General features: G+C 44.3%; 1 protein-coding gene across 5 annotated transcripts in view; it reads left to right on the top strand.

Annotated features, from left to right (window-relative positions):
* The first annotated feature begins 8,202 nt into the window (after positions 1 to 8,202).
* Positions 8,203 to 21,976, top strand: part of ABLIM3 (actin binding LIM protein family member 3) — a 189,184-nt gene continuing 175,410 nt past the window's right edge. For 3 of the 5 annotated variants that reach the window (XM_083181970.1, XM_083181972.1, XM_083181971.1), the window contains exon 1: positions 8,205 to 8,730. In XM_083181970.1, coding sequence (XP_083038096.1) covers positions 8,718 to 8,730 — 13 coding nt within the window. In that variant the 5' untranslated portion in view covers positions 8,205 to 8,717. Of the gene's footprint in view, positions 8,731 to 21,976 lie in introns of all 5 variants that reach the window. The other 2 variants (XM_083181974.1, XM_083181969.1) reach the window with 2 other exon arrangements.

Below are 21,976 nucleotides of genomic sequence, written 5' to 3'. Positions count from 1 at the left end.
ATTTATGAAAACAAAAGAATTGGGGGAATCAATTTTTAGTCACATTTCTCTAGTAAAATCTACTGTGTTCCTTAGAAAAATGTATTAAAATTGCAAATCTGCAAAAAAAATGAAATTTTGAAATTTCACCTACACTTTGTTTTAATTCCTGTGAAACACCTAAAGGGTTAACAAACTTCCAAAATGCTGTTTTGAATACTGTGAGGGGTGCAGTTTTTGAAATGGCATCATTTATGGGGGTGTCTCACATACAAGTCCCTCAAAGTCACATCAGAACTGAACTGGTCCCTAAAAAAATCAGTGTTTGAAATTTTCTTGAAAATTTGAGAATTTGCTATTCATATTGTAAGCCTCCTAGTGTCCAAAAAAATTAAAAGGAAGTTGAAATAATGATGGAAACATAAAGTAGACATATGGTCTATGTTAGTTATTAACTATTTTGAGTGGTATGATTATTTGTCTCACAAGCAGAAAATTTAACATTTTGCAAATTGCTAAATTTTCCATTTTTTACGACATTTTGGTATTTTTCACAAAAAAACACAGACTGTATCGACCCAAATTTACCACTAATTTGAAGTACAATGTGTCACGAGAAAACAATCTCAAAATCACTGGGATAAGTAAAAGCAAAAAAAAGTTATCCCCACTTAAGTGATACATGTCAGATTTGAAAAAAAGGGCTCTGTCAGGAAGGCAAAAACTGGCTGTGTCAGGAAGGGGTTAATGTGGATTTTAGATAATACTCTATGAAGTTGCAAACACAAATCTGCATTATGTGATGCCGTGTCATGGAGCACTAAATTATACCCTCCAACATGACCCATTCCATTAGGTACAAAATGCTCTGTTCCTGGACTTCCCTGCCAGTGGCAGTTACAGAGGTGGCACCACTGTCCAAGTTGCACCACTGTTGGAGGGTATGCTAAATGAATAGCCAGGAACTGATCCTACACTGCAAATCCTGTGGCTAGTTTAATTCCCTGCTGTTTATATATGTGTCAAAGGGGTACATTTACTAAGATGGAAGTTCTATTAAAGATGGGATGTTGCCCATAGCAACCAATCAGATCATATCTAACTGGGGCATCCCACTAGCCCGTGCCCCTACAGAGACATCAGTCAGGTATTCTCATGAGTCCATGTCAATTTCTATGAGTCCATGCCCTGTTCTGGACATATGACTAGGGCATGTGAGAGTAGTTCTATTGACTGCACCAGGTGTCAGTAGCGCACGCAGGGGGGGGTTCTGAGTACCCAGAAACCCACTTAGGAGTCTAAGGACCCTAGGCTGAAGGCTGAGGGTCCCCTCTTTCCATGGGTACAAGAATTTTAAAAATCGGCCCTTGGGAACCGGAGATATCTGACTTCAAATCAGTGCTCCCCATCCAAGCCTGTTAATTGCTCTTCCCAGTCAGATATTTCAGGTTCTCTCTGACTTTCAGTTTTTCTGAGGGTATATTTCAAAAGCTGGGACTCCCCCTCTTTGATGGGCACTAGTAGCTTGTCTCTACTATTCACAAAACTAGAGATATCAGCCTTCCAGCAGCTGGTTACTGCTCCAGCTCCACACACCTCGAATTTAGTTTTATATTCTCATTGGCTGATTGCTCTGCCTCCTGAACTCTGATCTCCTAGTCCATAATACCATTTGGTAGGTGGGATTAACTAGTTTTTAATTCCAATTAAAATCTAAGAAATCTTTTTCCGGGAACTGGAGATATCTGCAGTCAAGCAAGCTGTCCTCCCACCAGAAAATTATGAATAATAAGCCCACTCCATTATACACCCCTCCTCTGCATATTAAACATCCTCTACCACCCTGGAAGTTATGTATCAGGGCCCCTTCATTCAGCCCAATGCCCCCTTCTCCCACCCAATCTCCCACCATCTGTGCAGTAAAGGGGTAATTAGTGGAAATTACTGATCCAGGCCCTACATGTTGAGCGGTTGATATAATACCCCCTACCTCCTGTGGGACATCAAAGCTTCCCCCACCCCTACCGCTGGAGGATCGGTAGGGGCCCCAATACATTGCTATGCACAGGGGTCTACACAGCTGTTGCTGCCCCTGTATATATATATATATATATATATATATATATATATATATATTATTTATATACATTTGGTCTATCTATAATACTTTAACTGACCCGGCATATACTGGGTCACCTAAGTGTCCATCTCCGGAAACCCCCTTCTGAAAATCCTGCGTTTGCCCCTGGGTGTAATTGACCCTTGGTAGTCTCACAGACAGTAGTGCCTAAGTTCATTGCTTATCACATTGTAGTGCCTCAAATTAGCAATGTGCCACATGGTGTGTTAGAAAAAGTAGCTGTTCTTGTGGTGTGGCTAAACTAGGCATGGAGCCTTTGTCCTTTAATAAGAACTACAGTATAAAAGAATAATAGTAATGCATATGGAAGTGGACCAACATACTAAAGTAAAGGCCATTGTTAGAAGTGCAATGTAATTTACAGATGCCACATTGCGTAATGCTGCATTAGCCCCATGACTGCTGTTGGAGTCCTTACTGCTGCTCCCACCATTGGTTTCATGGCTGCATCTTGTCAGCGCGCAGAGGCTTACCGCAGGTAGGGGTCGTGCTGTCTGCCCTGCGGGCCATGTGGTGTGGTCGGGACGCTGGGGAGCAGGGGCACACAGGAAGCAGGTTCTGGGCAGTGTGGTGCGGCAACAGAGGCCGCCAATGTAGCACAGGGTTGTGGAGGGGCAGATCTGCTGCGAGTCTGTGGCTGTGAGAGTAGCTGTGCCTGGTTCTCTGCAGTGTCTCCGGTATGTAGGCAGCCATGTTGGAGAACATGGTTTCTCCAATCCCCTCACCATGGGTTTCTCCAGCTAATCCGGTGTGTCTTTGCCTAATAAAAGTTACAGTTACTCACAGTTGTGTCCAAGTGCTACAGGTCATTACAGTCATCACCAAGTCTTCACAGTTATCCACAGTCATCTCCAAGTCTTCACAGTTATCCACAGTCATCTCCAAGTCTTCACAGTTGTTCACAGTATTTCCAAGTTGTATATCACCATCTACAAACTCTTTACAGTGGTCTCAAACTTCTTCAATCATTTCCAAGTCTTCACAGTTTTCTCCAAGGTCCTCCCAATCATCTACAACTTCTTACAGTGGTCTCCAAATCCTCTGGTCATCGCCAAACTCTTTACAGTTGTTTATCCAAGTTTTATGCAACAGTCCATCCATTGATATACAAACTGCTAGTGTTATTACTGTTGCTTAATTCTTTATTTTATCAGTATTTGTTGCTTGTTGCTATTTCAGTATATTCATTGACTGTATCGCAAGACCTGAGTACAACTTCTCAACCTCACTCAACGTCTCCGTTTATCTTGTACTCCGGTACATGAGAAAGCACTGCATCCGTCCACCAAGCTTCCACCATCCAATTCCCATCTCCTCTAAGGTTACTCCCCATTTACCAGTCCCTACAAATCCCAATAGTGTGACACATCTCAGGCTGTTAGCATTATAATCCAGGATGTATCTCATGCTGGTAGCATTGTAATCTGTGTGAAATACCTGTATGGGGGCCTTAATAATGTAACAAATTATAGAAATATTATAAATTACTATGAGATCTCAGTTACAATTACCGGTTGGGCTGATGGAACGAGTGTGGTATGATCTTTCAACAGTCATTAGACTGATGTCAGAATCCCGACTGCCGGAACTCAGAGCGTGCGTGCTACAAAGTTTTATTCTCCCTCTATGGAGGTCGTGGACCCCCACAAGGGAAGATAGCCCTTGTACTGTAAGTCAGGATCCCAACTGTTGAGCTTTTAACATTCTCTGGGATTCTGACATCGGTCTACTGGAATCCAGACTGTCGGGAGGGCACCTGATGGAACAGGCCTCATCCTAGAATATGTGATTCAGTTAATAGGCCAGATGCACAGATGGAGTACCTCTCAGCTAGCACAGGGAATTGCCAGATTGCCTTAGCTGAGGCAGGCTGGTGGAGAGGCGCTCCATCTTATGGGAACACATTAGCGTCTCACACACATGCACATCCCCTTCAACATGGCGCAGTATGGCGATAGGGAGTGCTTTCCCTGCCCGTCTCCAATTCAGGGAAATGGGAAGGGAGTGGGGGAGCCAACGGGGGCTGCGGGGAGATGCAGGGGACCGGTAGCGGAAGGCTCAGATAGAACGGGGCACGCGAGCGTCACTTCCGTCAGCTGGCGGCAGATGGCGATTCTATCAACAGGAGTAGCTCCTGCGGGAGTTGCTCCATCTTTGTCAATCTTCAAAAAGTGATAAAGATTGATGTTCCTGAAGCCATAGATCTACTTTATTACATAACGAAATAAGTTCAGCCAGGGTGGAAGAAGAGTCACGAGTTGCTAATTCATCTTTGATGCGACCGGCAAGCCCATTCCAGAAAGCGGAGACGAGCGCTTTCTCGTTCCACCTTAATTCAGACGACAGGGTTTGGAATTGCATGACATATTGTCCCACTGGACGACTACCCTGGCGAATTCTCAAGATCTTGGTGGCTGCAGAGGACACTCTGCCAGGTTCATCGAAGATACGGCAGAAGGAGGCAATGAAATCTTCATAATTGTTGAGCTGGGGATCTGCGCACTTCCAGAGAGGAGATAACCATTCCAGGGCTGGGCCTGCCAGGAGAGACACAATGTATGCCACCCGAGCCTTGAAGGTAGTTAGTTGGACGGCTGGAGGGTGAAATGAACGTCACATTGGTTTATGAACCCACGACATCCTTTCGGTGAACCGTCATATTTGCTGGGGGTTGGCAACTGTAGGTGATGAGGAATAACTGGACCTGGTAGAGCGGCAGAGACAGAAGCATTTGAGGCTGGGGCAGAAGAAACTGAGGGAGCCACCTGAGGTGGAGACAGGGTCTGAAGAAATTGAGCCACTTGACGCTGGGTAGCCTATACTTGTTCCAGGCGAGCCATGATGCCTTGAAGTACGTCCGTCATGGAAGCCTGTGCTTCACCCGACTCCATCGGGTCAGTACAAACTGTCACTGGTGATGGGCTGGATGAAGTCGTGTGGTGCACAGGAACCGGAGGCGGACCAGAGGAAGAAGGATTGAAGCGTGCAGGTTTAATAATCGATTTCATAAATGATAACAACTTCACTCAAATACTTTCTTTAAGTGGCAGTTAGGGGTAAATACATTAGAGTCCAGCACGATACTTGAAAAGAAGCAAACAGTTCTGTGCAACGTAAAGTCAATGGCAGGAGGGTATTGAAGGAGATAATGATCCGGAAAGAGAATGATACTGTTGGCAGATGGAATGGATCCTGAAGGCAAAAAGATGATGGGTAATGAATCACTGGATGAGAGTACTAAAGGAATGAGATGCCGGGTAGCTCAGGGACACGAGCAGACACTGGAGCTAGGCAGGACTTGCAGCGTTGGGGTCAGAAGTGCGACCTTTCCAGCAGCAGAGCGCAGAGAGTAAGGCACCAAAGTCAGGAGAGAAGAGTCAGGATTCATGAGTCAGCTGGGAGCTGTGAACGACTCTAGAGACTATTTGTACTGACTCTAAACAGCCCTAGGCAGATCCCCTATATCCCAAGAGGGCGGCTGCCATTGGCTGTCAGAGCAGTATGGGCGGAGACCTCAGACCTGGGCCAATCTGCTAGCTGCCCTGAAGCAAGATGGCAACGCCGGCCTCCCGGCGCCGCCAATGAAACATGCCGCCTGCGCTTCACGGAACCCCCTGCTGCCGTTCCGACACCAGGCCGCCGCTGCCCGCTTCCCAGAAGCCGGAGCCTGCAGCACGCTACCCGGCGGTGGGAGCGGACGGGTGAGTAATGTACCCGTCACGCTCCGCCGCGGCTGGCGTGTGACAGCTGTGTATGACTCTTTTTTATCACTTTTTTAAGCTTGCTACATCTGGCCCCATATATGCACAAAATATATGGAAATGTACTATAGTCACTCAAATCTCTCAATTGTCTCTCAAAAAACTTTTGTCTGATGCAGGGCCGGCTCCAGACACGTTCCTTAGGAGCGGCCACTGCTGATGATATCAGCCCTCCTTCCCAAGGCTTCAGCCACACAGCGGACACAATTGTGGTGTCCTACCCCATGGACAGAAGTCCCGCGATTTGCAGGTATTCAGGGGATGGAGCCTAATGCCAGTAAGTGCCTGCCCCCATCAGAGTCTTCTGCACTGCAGCAACAACTGGAGTCAGGTATTAGTCTCTCCCCAGGGCTGGATTTAGGAGTCAGGCCACCACTAGTCACCACATTTTTGTCCGCCCTCCCCCTTTTTAATGCATCCTTGCTGTAGACAGACATTGTGTTGCAGACACCAGTTTCCCGGACGTAGGGCCAGATTCTCTAAGCTTCAAAAGTGATAAAATGGAGAGTGATAAACAGCCAGCCAATCAGCTCCGACCTGCCATGTCACAGACTGTGTTTGAAATATGTCAGACAGGAGCTGATTGGCTGGCTGTTTATCACTCTCCATTTTATCACTTTTGAAGCTTAGAGAATCTGGCCCAAGGAGAGCAAGGCATGGCTGGAGTACCTGGCCAGCCCATCCCCGGCACTGATTCTGGCTCACTCGCAAAAGCAAATTCTCTATCTCTCTGTGGGAGAAATCCATGTACACTGCAGGTGGGGCAAATGTAACACATGCAGAGAGAGTTAGATTTGGGTGGGGTTTGTACATACATCTATATTACAGTGTAAAAATAAAGTATCCAGTATTTACCCTACACAGAAAATAACTCACCCAAATCTAACTCTCTCTGCACATTTTACATCTGCCCCACCTGCAAGTTCACATGATTTTGTCCATTAAAAAAGGAGTTTGCTTTTGCAAACCAACCAGAACCACCCCCTCAGTCCCGCCACCTGGCTCAGTGCCTCCACCTGGTGAATCAGCCTCTCCACCTGCTCCAGCGCAGGTTCTTTCAGGTTGGTGACAGAGAGGTAAAGTGGCCCAGCCAGCCTGAGCACGTCTTCCAGATACCTCTCCATGCCGAGCCGGAACTCCTCCATCTCCACCTGCACCGTGCTCCAGTCATTTTCCTGCCAGAGGCTACTGCAGCTGGCCACACCCACACCTCCGCACCGGGGGGTTGATAGTGTCTGGAAGGGAGTGCACTCCGAGACGGGGAGCACCCACGGAGGGAGCACTAGCGGCAGCTGCAGCGCACATTCCAGCATGGGTACCGCCAGACACCTGTATGAGTAGGAGCCTTGTCCAGCACAGGTCACTAGCTCCGGGTCTCTACGAGCAGCAGTGCAAGGGGTGATGTCAGTGCTGCAGTGGCCTGCTCGGCCTTCCATTGCTGCTGCCCGTAGAGACCCAGAGCTAGTGACCCGGTGCCAGGAGAGGCTCCTGGCTGTCGGCCGACCGTAATTTGTGCCACCCTTAGGCCCATGCCTCAAGGACCTAGTGGCAGGTTTGGTCCTGTCTCTCTTTCTCTCTCTCCCTCTGTCCTTCACTACCTGACGTAAGTAAAAGGTGCCAGACAGAGCCCCGTTTTGCCTCTACCAGGCATAACGGGACTCTGTCTGGCATAATGTGTAATGGGGGCTCTGCCTGGCATCATGTTTAATGGGGCTCTACCTAGCGTCATGTGTATGGGGGCTCTGTCTGGCATCATGTGTAATGGGGCTCTGTCTGGCATCATGTATAATGGGGGCACTGCCCGGCTTCATCTGTAATGGGGGCTCTGCCTGGCGACATGTGTAACGGCAGTTCTGCATGGCATCATGTGTAATGGGGCTCTGTCTGGCATAATGTGCAGTGGGGGCTTTGCCTGGCGTCATATGTAACGGGAGCTTTGGGTGTTCCAATGGGCTCAGCTATCGGCCACCCACCACCCGCAGTCTTGGGTGTGTGCAACCGGCAGTCTGCCCAACATCGAACCCCCTGTGCGAATGCGTGGGGGATCCGAACAGATTAGAATACAATCCAATGTGTAACGGGTGCTCTACTAGCCTTTCAAGATTTTGCTATGTGCCCCACAAAGTTCTAGTTATGCCCCTGACATGGTCACAGTTCTTAAAATGAGAATGGAGGCAGACATGCCTGGCATCTTATGTAGAGAAAGTTGGTATTAGGGAACCGGCAGCAGTGTATCAGTCGGTGTGTTACAGTATGCAGTCACTGGCACACGCAGCCCGGGCAGAGGCTGGGAGGCGGCACACGGCGTGCAGGCAGCGAGGGTTGGCCAGTAGGTGACAGCAGACACCCGGCGACTGCTCAGTGCCAGCAGCCGCCTCCTCCCGCCCGTGCGCTGAGCCGCTCGCCCTGATCCGTCCTGGGAATGTCCCGCAGGATTCCCACCGAGGATCAGAGTGACGGCTGCAGGGAGAGCAGCGCCCCCGGGTACTGATGCTGAGCAGCTAGGCTGTGTGACTGCTGCTGCCGCCGCCGCTATACCTCCCTCTGTCTACTCAGTCCACACCCCCAACCAAGTGCCGTAATCTCCTTCCACCTTCCCAGCCCTGTGCCGGGGACACTGACAGCTGCCAGTATACCTCTGGCTGCCACTGCCGCACACAGGCGCCTCTCTCCCGGCTGCTGCTGCGTGTAGTACCTAGGGATGCCTCGTACAGGAGCCCCGGGGAGACCCCTCCTGTAAGCGTGGGACACAGGCACGGGAGCAGGCAGAGGTACAGGGCAGAGACCGGGACTGAGCACGGAGCTTCCCGCTGCCGGCGGATGACGAAACCAGCAATATGAGCACCAATTGTAAGTACATAGCCGGCAGTCTGCCTCGCACCATCAGCACCAGGGTCCATAAATCTATGTATTGTATATATAGTCTCACACACACCTATATGCCAGCCTATATACTGTAGCAAACACTGTGCAGCATGGCAATAAAGGAGCACCAGGTACAGTGGCTAGTTCATGTAACATTATTACTGTATTCTTACATTTGGGTCACCAGCTGCTGCCTTGGTTTACATCATTAAGAAATTATTATGAATCATGTGTGTTCTCTGTATCCCTCTGTCATTATTAATGCATCATATTGGGCTTTTCTTTGTTGTTTGTGTGCATACTGTTCTGTCCATGTGCTGCTCTTTGTACAAAATACAACTCTTTTATTGTACATTTAGCTCATCAATTGAGAGGCTCAACCAGGAGCAATCATATATGTTCTTATTTCATTATATATATATATATATATATATATATATATATATATATATATATATATATATATATATATATATATATATAATATTATGAGGCAGATGTAGGCATATTCCAGTACATGCATCCATACAGGTAAGCGCAGAAATTTACTGAATAATGCAAACCGTAAAACCGGCTTCATCACGGAAGCCCACACTGGTAGCGGGTGAAATGCATGATGTAAGGCTGCATGACAGGGACCACATTAGAGTATACTGCTCATGCACAAGTGGAGAGCCTGCACATGCACAGTACTTATTTCCGCCCATCTCCAAACTGGGCGTGCCAAGCGGATAAGGGTCACATGCCCATTGGGTGGTTTACCTGGTTGCCATAGTACATTGCAACAGGACATTTCATAGACACCTCATTTCAAGTAGACACATGACCATAGTGATATAGTATTAGATTTGCTTCATAAACTGCAATTAGATAAGAAATTGCTATAATCGCCAATAATGACAGAACCGCATGAGAAATCTGATTTATCAGCAGTAACTAGTTTAGTAATTTGCTCTTTACAGTGATAATACCTTTTACCACTGTACCTAAGCCATACTATGATGGCTCATATCTAACTATATAGGATGGATCAGATGTAGAGATGCCATTAATATATAATTATAAGAAGTGAGGGACTGATGCTCTGTAACGTTCTGCATGCACTGGTAGTAGGACTTACCCAAATGTAGCAGAGGCGAGGTGTGTTCTCAAAGATGAGGATTTTTATGGGACCACGACTAGTTTTGAACGCATATACTCAGGTTGTACCATTATCCGGTCGGATGGCTGCTTGTTCGGTCGAACGGCTGATGTATTGTGTTTGCGCATGTGCAGAGGCGTTACTGCGCATGTGCGAACGCTGCACACCTCTGAATACGTCGTTAATTCCGTAAAAAAAAATGATCGGTCGGACCAACCCAAACAGGGGGTGGAGAGGGGCATGAAGGGCGGCTGTTTGGGCTCATTACCATATGCGAACACCCTGTGTTTCATGGGCGTTCCCATGAAAACGCTGGGCGTACATATGGTAATCCAGGCGTGTGGGGGGCGGAGGATGGGGAAGGTTTCCACAGATGGGGGAGGTGTTCACATGAAACATCCAATCGCGGACCGTTCGCTCGACGTCTTACCGCATTCGGACGGTGTGAGCGATCCGTACGGTAGGCGGGGCTAAGAACACTCGGTGGCCGTCCGAAATACGCATCCGTCCGAGTCAACTAGAATAAGGGCCAATGTACAAACTCTAGGTCACAAATTGGAAGCTTTTCTTTTGTTTTTACTGTTGTCAGGAAAAAAAAATAAGTTGAATGTTATTTTGCTTTCAAGAATTTTATATTGTGGCTTGTACAATTCAATAGTTTTGATCCAGTGGGATCTGGTCACTAAGTCAACAGTCAACAGGTCAACATGGACAATAGGTTGACACATGAAAAAGTCAACATGAGTTTTTCGCAATACTTTCCATGTCGATCTTTTGCTTGTGTCAAACTTTTTGCCCATTTCGCACTTGGGCATTTCGTAGTTTTGGTATCAACCTAGTCACTGTTGACCTGTGGACAGTATGATGTATACCCGATCCAGAAACTTTAAACACTTGTGTATCTGTTAGTTGTACTTTTTGCCAAGTTTCATCAAAAAAAGTGCACAGTTTGAAAACAGAATTTGTATGTGTGTGACCTACCCTGAGGATTTGTACTTCTGAAGGTGGTCATACACTAGGCTGACTTCTGCGAGGGGAGACGTCGCCCGCGATCCTCCTTGGCAGCACTGTATACAATACACCATATGCAGTCCTTATGCATATGATGTATCCCAGCCAAGCCTGCCAGAGATTTGGGGATGCAATAAATATATATTGCAGCACGAGTGATTTACAGGTTGCAGTGCGATGCTTACGGGATCATACATTGCATCGGACTTGCTGTCCAACACATGCGATTTTGACACTTTTCATCAGATTTTTTTTATCAGCTGTAGGTCACTTATCCATAACGGGCCATCACCATCGTGCCCGTGGAGCCCCACGCTGGTCCCATAACCAATGTGAATAAGTAAAGGTGTTTTTTAGCAGGGGAAAAATGGATCTTATGTAAAAACAAGATCCTGCCTGGAAGTTTCGGTACTATGATTAACAATGGGGTCAGGGCATTTCCAGTTAAAGAAGTAACAATAGTTTTGCCATGCAAATCTACAGTATTTTTAAAAAGTACCATAATTTTAAGATGACATCATGTGCACTTGTAATGGATAAAAGGCAAGAAGTATTTGTTGTATTTCTGCTTTCTCCCAGAGTGCTGTACTCATTCGTCACTGCCTACTTTCTCAATTATTCTTATGCTATATAAATATACAGGAGCTTAGGATCCTTCTCTCTCAGGAGGTGGATTTAGAAAGCAGGCCTGCAACCAAAAACTGTATTATCTGCCAATACCATCAGGTTTAAGTTTCCTAGAACAGGGTTTGAAGGAATCTATTATCTGCAAACCTCATTTGTTCAAGCGAGAGATGGCCACTTCTCAACAGCAATTGGTGGGATTGCCTTCTTCCAGAGAACTGAATAGCATCGATTTTTGTCCAGAGATGAATACATTGCCAGTTTAAGTTAACCAGGCTATCTTGTAAAAACCGAATGTGTAATACCATGGCTTTCATGATTCCAGTAAGGCTGAAAAGAGTTTTAGATATAGGCAACACATCAGTCCATTGGTGTACATGTTTCTCCATTAAAATCTTGCAAGATGATTGTGTGAGGGGTATGTTGGCACTGAATAAAATGCACATTTGAGATTTGTTTATGCTGTAAAACAAATGTTTTATAATAGTAGCAAGATCGGGAAAGCAATGCATCCCAAAGCGTGAATATGCTTGCTCTTTAGTTTCAGTACTGGTCGGAACATTCTGTTCTTTGACCAGGAATAAATGGCTGATCCATCCCTTTTAAGAAGCAGAGGTCAGTTATATTTTGTTCTGAGCTAGTGCTTACTGGAGAGCAACATCGACATCTGTCTGCTGCCATTGCATTGGGAAAACAAATCATGGAATGGAAACTTGAAAAGAGGAATGGAAAGAATGAAAGTAAATTGTATTCAGTTTTTAAAGGAACTCAAGGTCGCAGTGCAGTGTGAACGCGTTCTACCCATCCTACCCAGATTATCCAACCCGGGACTCATCAAACACAGTTGATTAGTGCTTCCTTGAGTGCTGTAACATAATGGCATCTTTGTGAGCCTGAAAAAAGCCATTTTTGGTGACATCGGTAGATTTTGCAAGGCTGAATTGTAGGCAGTGTGAATGGGGACAATCCGGAAATAGCCTGGGATTCAGGTGCTCTGTGAATGAGGTCTGAAAGAGGAATGCAATGTGACAGAGGTATTGATATTGTCCTGTAACTTATAGAAGAGTCAGGAAGGATTGAGCCTGGCTAAAATTGTCTCCGGTAGAACAGAGTGCTGGAAAGCATCAGTCTGGAACAGGCAATGTGTATGGTACATTTTAGCTTGAGTACCATGGATAGGGTATTCTTACACTTGCGTCTAATCCTACAAAGCTGGTGTGTCACCTTTAAAAGAATGCAGAGATGAGGTCAATGTCACCACCTGGATTGTTGCCACAAGGCTTGACACACAAAATAAAATCTAACGTTTACTCTATAAAGCTTAAAGGTCCTTTTTTGTAAAATAAATAGCTGACATTTTAAATGTCTGATATAGTGCATCCCATTTAAAAAGTGAGCTTTGTCCTTTGAGAATGATGGAGTTTATCTTTCTATGTTCATATGGTCTGTATGGACAGCAGAATGACAGTAGAGTTCCTGTAGCAGTAATATTCAGAGTCGTACACATCTCTGTGTAGGCAGCTCCAGCTGCAAACGCTGCAGTCATCACTATCACTAACATGCACACTAACATGCACACCTAACTGCTGGGCACAAGGAGATATGGCATTCCAACTCAGAATGGTAACCCTAGCAACATGACGATGACACGTACAGGTGACTATTGTGTCCCATTCATAAGCCCACTTTCCACCCACAAACACCAATTACAGCAAGATACCTCCAGGGTATTTATCGTATGCAACTCAGTTTGTCCGTATTCATATGTACATGAAACTGAATCAGCCCATGGTATTAATCAGCCTGAAGAGGGGGCAACCTGTTTGGTGATAATTTTGCTAGCCATGGTGATGATGACCATTGGAGTCTAACATACCGAGATGCCATTGGGTCACTCAGAAGTTGAATGCTGAAACCAATGTAACTGTTTGTACATAAGCACCAGATCTAAGATGCCTGCGGTGGTTGTCTCTGTTCACAAGGCGACGACTGAGTCATTAGCAGATTTCCGCAAGTCCATTGCATCCGAAATCACAGTTGGGAATATGGGATATATATATACGAATTCCCAGTGCTCAGAATGCTGGCAATCAAAAAACTAATCAGGATCAGTCTTTTGACTGCCAGCATCCTGAGCCGATATGGAGAATCCCTACAGGGTCTCTGGAAGGATATCTTACCCTTTTCCCTACCCCTAAACCTAATTTGCAGCAGCCTAAGTGACCCCCCCCCCCTACCCCCCGCAACTTGACCCTTAATCCTGCCCATATATATTAAATGCCAAAATCTTGACTGCTGGGATGCTGACTGCCTCCTGTGAATACAACTGTGTTCTCTTCTGAACCAGGGAGAGTGGCGGATTCAGGGGGGGGGGGCACCCAGTTACGCAGTTACGTGCCCCTCTGTCATTTCTGACATAGCTCATTTTGTAGTTGAGGACTGGGGATTTCCAACGAGCCAGGGCCAGCATGCCCCCCCCCCCCCCCCCCCTGGAACCGGAGATACTGCCAGACAAAGCTGGAACATTTTCCCCTTAGGATTACATAGGACCCAATAATTCTGCCCCCCACCCGGTTCAAATGGCTGCCAGTATCACAGCATCACAGAACCCAAATCGCTGTGCCTTCAATCTGATACCAGGCTGGTCCATATGGGTCATTTCGTTCCGGAGATATTGCGGGTAAACCGTTTTCTTTTATTTCTGAAATGTAATTTCACGGCTGTTCTTTGAGGGCAGATTACTCTGGAACCAAACGGACCAGTTTCACGAAACCCACTCAAAAGTTCTTCAATATGATACTGGTCTCATGTACAGTAAATGGGAAATGGGTCAGTTGGTTCTGAAGATATAGTCGGTTAAACGATGTAGCCGGTAAAAGGAAGGTGGGTTCTCTCCCTCTCACACCAGAAAATGCAGGGACTAGGCTGTTGTGAAAGGGGTCTGGGAAAATATTTCTGGGTAAATCCCTGCATTTTCTAGTGTGAAAGGGGTATTATTTCAAATAGCCGGGACCTGCAGTGCTCTGAATACAGCCGGGCAGCCCCCTGTTCTCTGCCCGGCTGTCAATGGCTGTCACGTATCATGGCAGTGTCTGTCCCCCAGTTACTGTGAGCATTTAATCCCCCTTGGCAAGGAGCATGTAATCCCAAATGGCAACGAGCATGGAACCCTTGGCAATGAGCATGTAGGTAAACAGCACTTATGTAGCATAATTTTTAATAGGCATTATGGTGGTTGGCATAATATGTAATGAACACTATGGTGTGTGGCTTAACATGTAATGGGCATTATGGTGTAAATGTTTAATGTGTGCCTTTGGCGCGCAATGTCCCTGTTTATGAAGCATATTGTGAATTTTGTATTAATTTGTGTAGCATTATGTGAATTTTGGCTCAATTCATGTAGCATTATGTAAATTTTGGCTCAGTCCGTGTGGAATTATGTGAATTTTGGCTCAATCCGTGTGGCATTATGTGAATTCTGTCTCATTCCATTTGGCATCATGTGTAAGGGCCAAGTACATACTGTATAATGGGGTCTAGTATTTTGTTGCATATTGTGTAGAAGTGGTATATGGTGTGGTACACTGCGCACAAGGACATGCCCCCTTTGAGTGACCACACCCCCTTTTCTGGAGCACGCCTTAGGCACGCACAACTACGTCCTTCAAGGTGGGCCTGTGTACTTTAAACGCCAGGGCCTATTTTAATCCCATTCCGTTCCTCTCTCTCGCTGCTCTCTTAGCATGTACACTGGCACCACTATCACCCTCCCTCCCAAACCCTCTCCTATCATGGTGCCACCCCTGTCATTTTCTACTGGATCCACCACAGACCAGGGTCCTTATTCTGGTTCACTCGCAGAGGCACATTCCCTTTCAACTGGACAAAAAAATGTGCACTGCAGGGGGGAGCAGATGTAACATTTGCAGAGAGATTTAGATTTGGGTGAGTTATTTTGTTCCAGAATAGGGTAAATACTGGCTGCTTCATTTTTACACTGCAATATAGATATTTGTTTGAAGTAGAACCCAACCCAAATCTAACTCTCTCTGCACAAGTTACATCTGCCCCACCTGCAGTGCACATGGTTTTGTCCATTTGAGAAGGAATTTGCCTTTGCAAGTGAACCAGAATAAGGGCTCAGGCCCTGTTATTTATTTAATTAAATGCAGTATACGGAACAATATGTTTTATTGTGGCTTTCACTGCAATACATTTCTTGGTGGTGACGGCACACAATGAATTATACACTATTTTCCCAGATTCTGTAGTGTATTGTCTTATTATGTGGATGACTTTCTTTTACTCTTATGGAACAGTGGCTAATCTGTTTTTCTTAATAGGAAGATTCTATGATTTTTAGGTTATTTTTTTGTTTGGGTCTGTAGTTAATTGTATAGCTCTACAGAACAGATTGTTTTTATGCCAATCCTGCTGATTTATCTATTTTTTATTGCAATAGGAAAAGTTGTGTATTTACGATATGGCTCAAGAAAAAAACATGTGGGCTTATTTACATGTACTCCTGCCACCCCCATCACTATAATTATTATATTTCATTGTTTTGTTATGTTTTGAGCCATTTTAAGCTTTCTTGGTTGACTACCAAAATGGTACCCATGGGTCCATTTTACGTTAGCTGGCACATTTGTTTGTTGTTTTAAAAGTTATTTACTGTAGCTATAAGAGAACTGTTCTCATAACGCCTATTATTATCATTTTTTATAAGATTACTTCCACATAAAGTTGCCATTATATTATGTAGCATTGTACAGTGGAGAAATAAAGCCAACATTGATTAAACCATAACATAACTGAAAATAAAAGATGGAAGTACTTTGCTTGTTAAAGGTTACAACCTATTCATTTCCTTGTAGCATGGCATTTTTGTAGCTATTTTATTTATTTTTTATTCTTTTTTTGTAGGGTATTTACTATTTTTTGCTTCTGATTTGGTATACTTTAGTTACTGTACATAAAACATGCTGATATGCAGTCCAGTCTTCTCTTATATATCATTTATATGTCCTTGCTGAGTTTCCTTAATTAGCTGTCCTTGCTTAATGCATTGTAAATAAGTATAGATTGTACAGTTAACAGATATATAGTATTCCTGTAACAAAGGAAATAAGATGTTTAATGTGATTGTTTAGAGTCACTGCAGAGATTGGAAACCTCTGACAGCACCTCAATTTACTATCCAGAGTTGTTGTTTTGTTACGACCAAGGTTGACATATTTTACTATAGCAGAAGATGACCACTTCCTGTGGCATACAGTAGCCATTTTGGAAAGTATTGCTATCATTATGTCACATTGGGGATAATGAAGAGTTGAACTTATGTGTTGTGATCATTTACACTTATGACCTAAGAGGTGAACTGAGAGCTATAGTAAAAGGATGTTTTATTGCATATACTGCCAAGTGTATGAAGATGTATCTATTCCATCTCGTATCGGGCAACTTGAAGTACACATGATTAATAATGATGAATAGTTATAAATCAGGAGCAAATGTCCGAAAAGCTTCATGCTTGCATGCAAAAAAAATATGCTGTATTATGTAGTTTGTTTCTTTGTGTAATGTACGTCCATTTTACTGCTATCGTCCCCATCATGTATTACTATTGCCTTACAGATGAATTTCTCTGTAAGCCAATACCTAAAAGAAATTTCGCTTTGTAGCCAAAACCCAACACTGCTAAGTAGATTATTAGAAATCTTCATTATGTGGCTTATAAGGAGACCCTGATATTGTCTCAATTTAAAATAATACAAACATTGTACAAAGTACGATTTATCTTCTACTTATGACTTGTGCATGCGCTCATGAAAATACGTATATGCATTGCAGTCGCAGTTTGACTGACAGGAAGCCAGCATTTCTGGGCAGAAACATGGTGCTTTCTGGGTGTGTCAGTGCTGGCCACTTCCAGTCTGTCTCTGTCACAGTTTAGTGGAAGCCCCAGTCTTACTCAGACGATGTTCTGGGATTTGCGAATAGATCTGCATTTGACCCCGATTAGCAATGCATTTACAATGGCCGTTTATTATTATTTTTTCGTTACTGGCAGATTTTTGCTCGCATTCAACTGCTTTTCGCTAATTAGCGATCAATGCTGATTTAGACCCAATACACACAATCATTATTACATCTGGCACCAATTGTTAAAGCTAAGGGGCTCTATATGCATAGGTTCCAATTTTTCCATACCTAATGCTGTGTACACTTGGTGAGATTTGACATTAGATTTTGACTATATATTCATAATCGCATGCAGACCGTATGCAGATCGCACAGGTTTTTTACCTTGCGATCCCGAAGCGCGCTCCAGTGACAGCACAAATCAAAACCCAGATAGACAGGGCAGCAATGACTATATAGTGCAAATCTAATGCTGATTGTATGTATTGTATGTTAATGGTGTGTACACATGTTAGATGTGCCTTAAGATCCTATCCACGATCTGATCAGATAGGGATAGCAAGGGAATCTCGCCGTGAGCACACAGCGTAGACTGATCACCAGTCTAACCACACGTCTAGGCCACCAGTAAAAGATGTATACTAATAAAGAAGAAAAATTTAGACACATGACAGCGATTGCTACTTGGTGCTGATGTAAAGGAGGCACACTTTTCATTGCTAATTATAGATTGAAGTTAGCTAAATCTACATTATGTTTTAGCAATATTTCTTGTTTACAGATTTCACAAGGAACTTTGGTTACTGTGAGGCAGATGTATTGAGCCTGGCGAAGAGATAAACTGGAGATAAAGTGGAAGGAGATAACGCACCAGCCAATCAGCTGTGTTTGAAATACGACAGTTGGGAGTTGATTGGCTGGTGCATTATCTCCTTCTACTTTTTCTCCAGTTTATATCTTTGTCAGGCTTAATATATCTACCCCAATGTGCCTGCTTTAACCTCCTTCTTGAAGGCCGAGTGATTAGAATGACCTATTCCTAGATTTTAGCCTTACCCGTTCTTTGAGCTTCCCAGTTTACCGGACTACTAACACCAACCTCATACTCAGAGATAGAAGGGCTCATTTATTAATGAGTGGTAAAACTCATTGTGAGTGATAAAAAAAGGGATAAAGCTCTTTGCGTATGATAAATAGTGCTTCAGGCAATCAGCTCACAACTGTAATTTTTCAAAGACATAAAAGGAACTGATTAGCTGGATGAAAATATGTCCTCCTACGCAACAAGCTGGACTTGCCCCTTAATCTACATGAGACCCCTTTATGTGGTCTCAACATTGTATTGATCATGGAATACATCATTGTTCCTGTCTCAGAGCTATTTGCCGCTATTCCACAGGTATTACTAGTCTGTTTTAATACCCAGCAGGCTGCATTATCCTTAGAGAGTTCTTGTTTGTAAGATTCTTCCTTTTTAAATAACGGTGTCACATGGTTTTGTAACAAATAAGTTGTATTATTATTATTATATATTGTGCTATATTATAAGCCGGTGCTAGCAGTGTGTTACCATACCCCAGATCTTCACAGGATTCAGTTCAGAGACATACTTTCTCCAATGGGATTTGCTATTTTTACACGTATGTGCTGTACAAAAGAAAATGACTGTGTGTAATTCTGGAGGAGAGTATGAAAGTACACAGCTCGGAGGAGTGACCCAATCAGTGCGGGGACGGCGCGTATATCAGTAAGGGCTTTGTGCAGCAGTGAATTGATATGAATGAGAAACGACATGAAAGTGAATATGCGCAAGATGACATTTTAGGAATGTAATTGTGAGGAAAATATTTGCCTGTACAGATGTGGGTGGGATATTTATTCAGCACAAGGGGCAATTGTGTGCACAGCGTGACTAAAATCATTGGCAATGTGTGGTAATGTTTACATTGTACCCTGCTATGTTGCGTTCTGATCTATTACTGTACGTTTCCTTCAGTCCTGTATGCGGAACAGCAGTGGAGAATATGGTAGCGAAATGGTTACAAGGACAGGTTTGCCGTAGACTATCTGCATGTGTGTCTGTGCTCTATGTGCGCTTGATCTACCGTCACAATGTGTGTGCTAAATGATTCTTATGTTATTTTCCTGGGAAGCGTATGAGTGCTGCACACATGCTTCAATAAACTGAGCATCTATCCTGCTCAGACAGCAGAAGAGTGCGAGGGAGCAGATGGTTTGTCCTTGTCACTCTGTGCTCAGCAGCCAGACTCTGGTCCATGACCATACGCTGACGGCCTTTCGTTGTCACTGACCTCTAGGTCTTGTTACAGAATCTACAGTCTCGCTGAATCTCTTGGCTGCTTTGACAACACTGGCAGCTCCAGGCTTAGCGCCCGAATGAAAATATCTGCATAAGCTAATTCAAAGCCACTGAACCCAACTGTACGGTTATGTATAGCCCCCTCCACTGTGCTTGGTTATCTGCCAGTCTCCCCCTTGAAGCATTCACATGGGTTATAAATAGTCACCTATGAGATGTATATTGGGAGCGTATCCACATGATGTAATAACTGTCTCTCTCCAAACTATTTTGCACTACAGTGCCCTTAAATGTCCTGCAGATGTTACCAATGTGCCACGGAAACAGATGTATGTGGACACATCTGTATCCTGAAAGCTTCACCGTGTGCATAATGGTGTGGTGTACTGTAGTAAGTTGACACTGAGAATGTCAGCATGTCAAACATCAACATTCATAATTTCGACATTGCCAGAATGTGTAAGCCTAATTGCAGCATAACCTTATTCGACACTAAATCTTATTGCAGGCTCATTGCAGCCCAACCCTATTTTAACCCTAAAGCCTCATACACACTACGCCGACCCTGGAGACACCGATATTGGCGGTGGCGGGAGGACCAGCATTGGCAAGATCGGGTAAAAGATTTAAATCTTAGACCCGATCCAAAGCCCAGCTCTATGCCCATTGGATCAGGGCCCCTAGATCGCTAGTACGGCACTATAGATATATCAGACCTGTAGCCTTGGCTGGGATTGCAAAATTACCGCATGCGATATATCACATGCAATCCTGCCGCCTGGGAAGCTGCCAGCCAGTTCAAGGAGGTCGGTTGTGAATTCTGCCCTTTGGTACTGATAGGATTGCAGCATGTAACAGGACACATTGGCCCTTATTCAGATCTGATTTCAGTACAAATTTCTTTGGGAAATGGGCAAAACCATGTGCACTGCAGGTGGGGCAGATGTTACATGTGCACAGAGAATTCAATTTGGGTGGGGTGTGTTGAAACTGAAATCTAAATTGCAGTGTAAAAAAATGCAGCCATGTACCGTCACATGTACCCTGCACAGAAACAAAATAACTTACACAAATCGACCTCTCTCTGCATATGTTACATCTGCCCCACCTGCAGTGCACATGGTTTTGCCAATTTTCCAAACAAATTTGTACTGCAATCAGATCTGAATAAAGGCCATTAGGTGATCAGCCTGAATTCACACAACATTGCTCATAACCCTAAAGGTTTAGGCAGTTGTAAAGTGCAATGGCTGCCGCAATGACTCCCACCTGTGAGGTATAATTGGATTGAGCCCATATCTAGCTGTTTTGTATGGGCTCACGATAGCTTAATGTATTGCTTCAGTGCTAGCCTCCCAGTTCCACAGGTGTTTGAGGAAACTGTGTTCTGGGCATGAATACCCATCCACAGTTTCTTCTTCTTCATTGATCACAGCCACCCTGTCACTCCATACCCAAGTTAATAAACCTGCCAGGGAAAAGTATGCGTATTGAGTAGTATGAGTTTCCTGAGTTTGTTCAATGAGATTATGCAATAACCTGGTCTTGTATGTAAATGTGGTAGGATAACAGTACTGTTATGGTGCACATCTGTATGTGGTGTGGACAGGATCTAGAACCTACAGTAATTTACACCCAGTGGGAATGATGGATTCTATGTGGGCTTAATGATTACTACATGTCCTAGTATCCCTGTTTCAAGACAGTCTATACTGTGTGTATAAGCAAAGGTGGTTTGTAGGAAGAAAACAATGTCATTATAGGCTATTATGGGTTATTTCATGTGACTTCATGTAAGCAGGCAGCAGTGCAGCCTGTACTAAAGAAAACAGCATGGCATGAAACAAAAAGGTACATCACAGGTTCTCTCACATTTATAGAGATTACATGAAGATATGCAGACAGACTCTATGCATTCAAATGACAATTTAAATATAATTCAACATGCCGGATGTATTTGTGGATATGTCTGGACTATTTAGCCCTCTTTTCTATTAATATATGTTTGGTCTCTATAACTGAGAATTACAATGTAAAAATAAATCATTTTGTTTCCCTGCACAGAAACAAAAAAACTCACCCAAATCTAATTCTCTCTGCACAAGTTACATCTGCCCCACCCGCAGTGCACATGGTTTTGTCCATCTAAGAAGGATTTTGTCAGAAAGAATGAACTAGAATAACCCCCATAGTGAGCAGAAATATAT

Source organism: Crinia signifera, chromosome 4 (genome assembly GCF_055691185.1).
Source record: "Crinia signifera chromosome 4, ASM5569118v1, whole genome shotgun sequence".
NCBI classification, from domain to species: Eukaryota; Metazoa; Chordata; class Amphibia; order Anura; family Myobatrachidae; genus Crinia; species Crinia signifera.
This window is presented reverse-complemented; position numbering and strand designations above follow the sequence as displayed.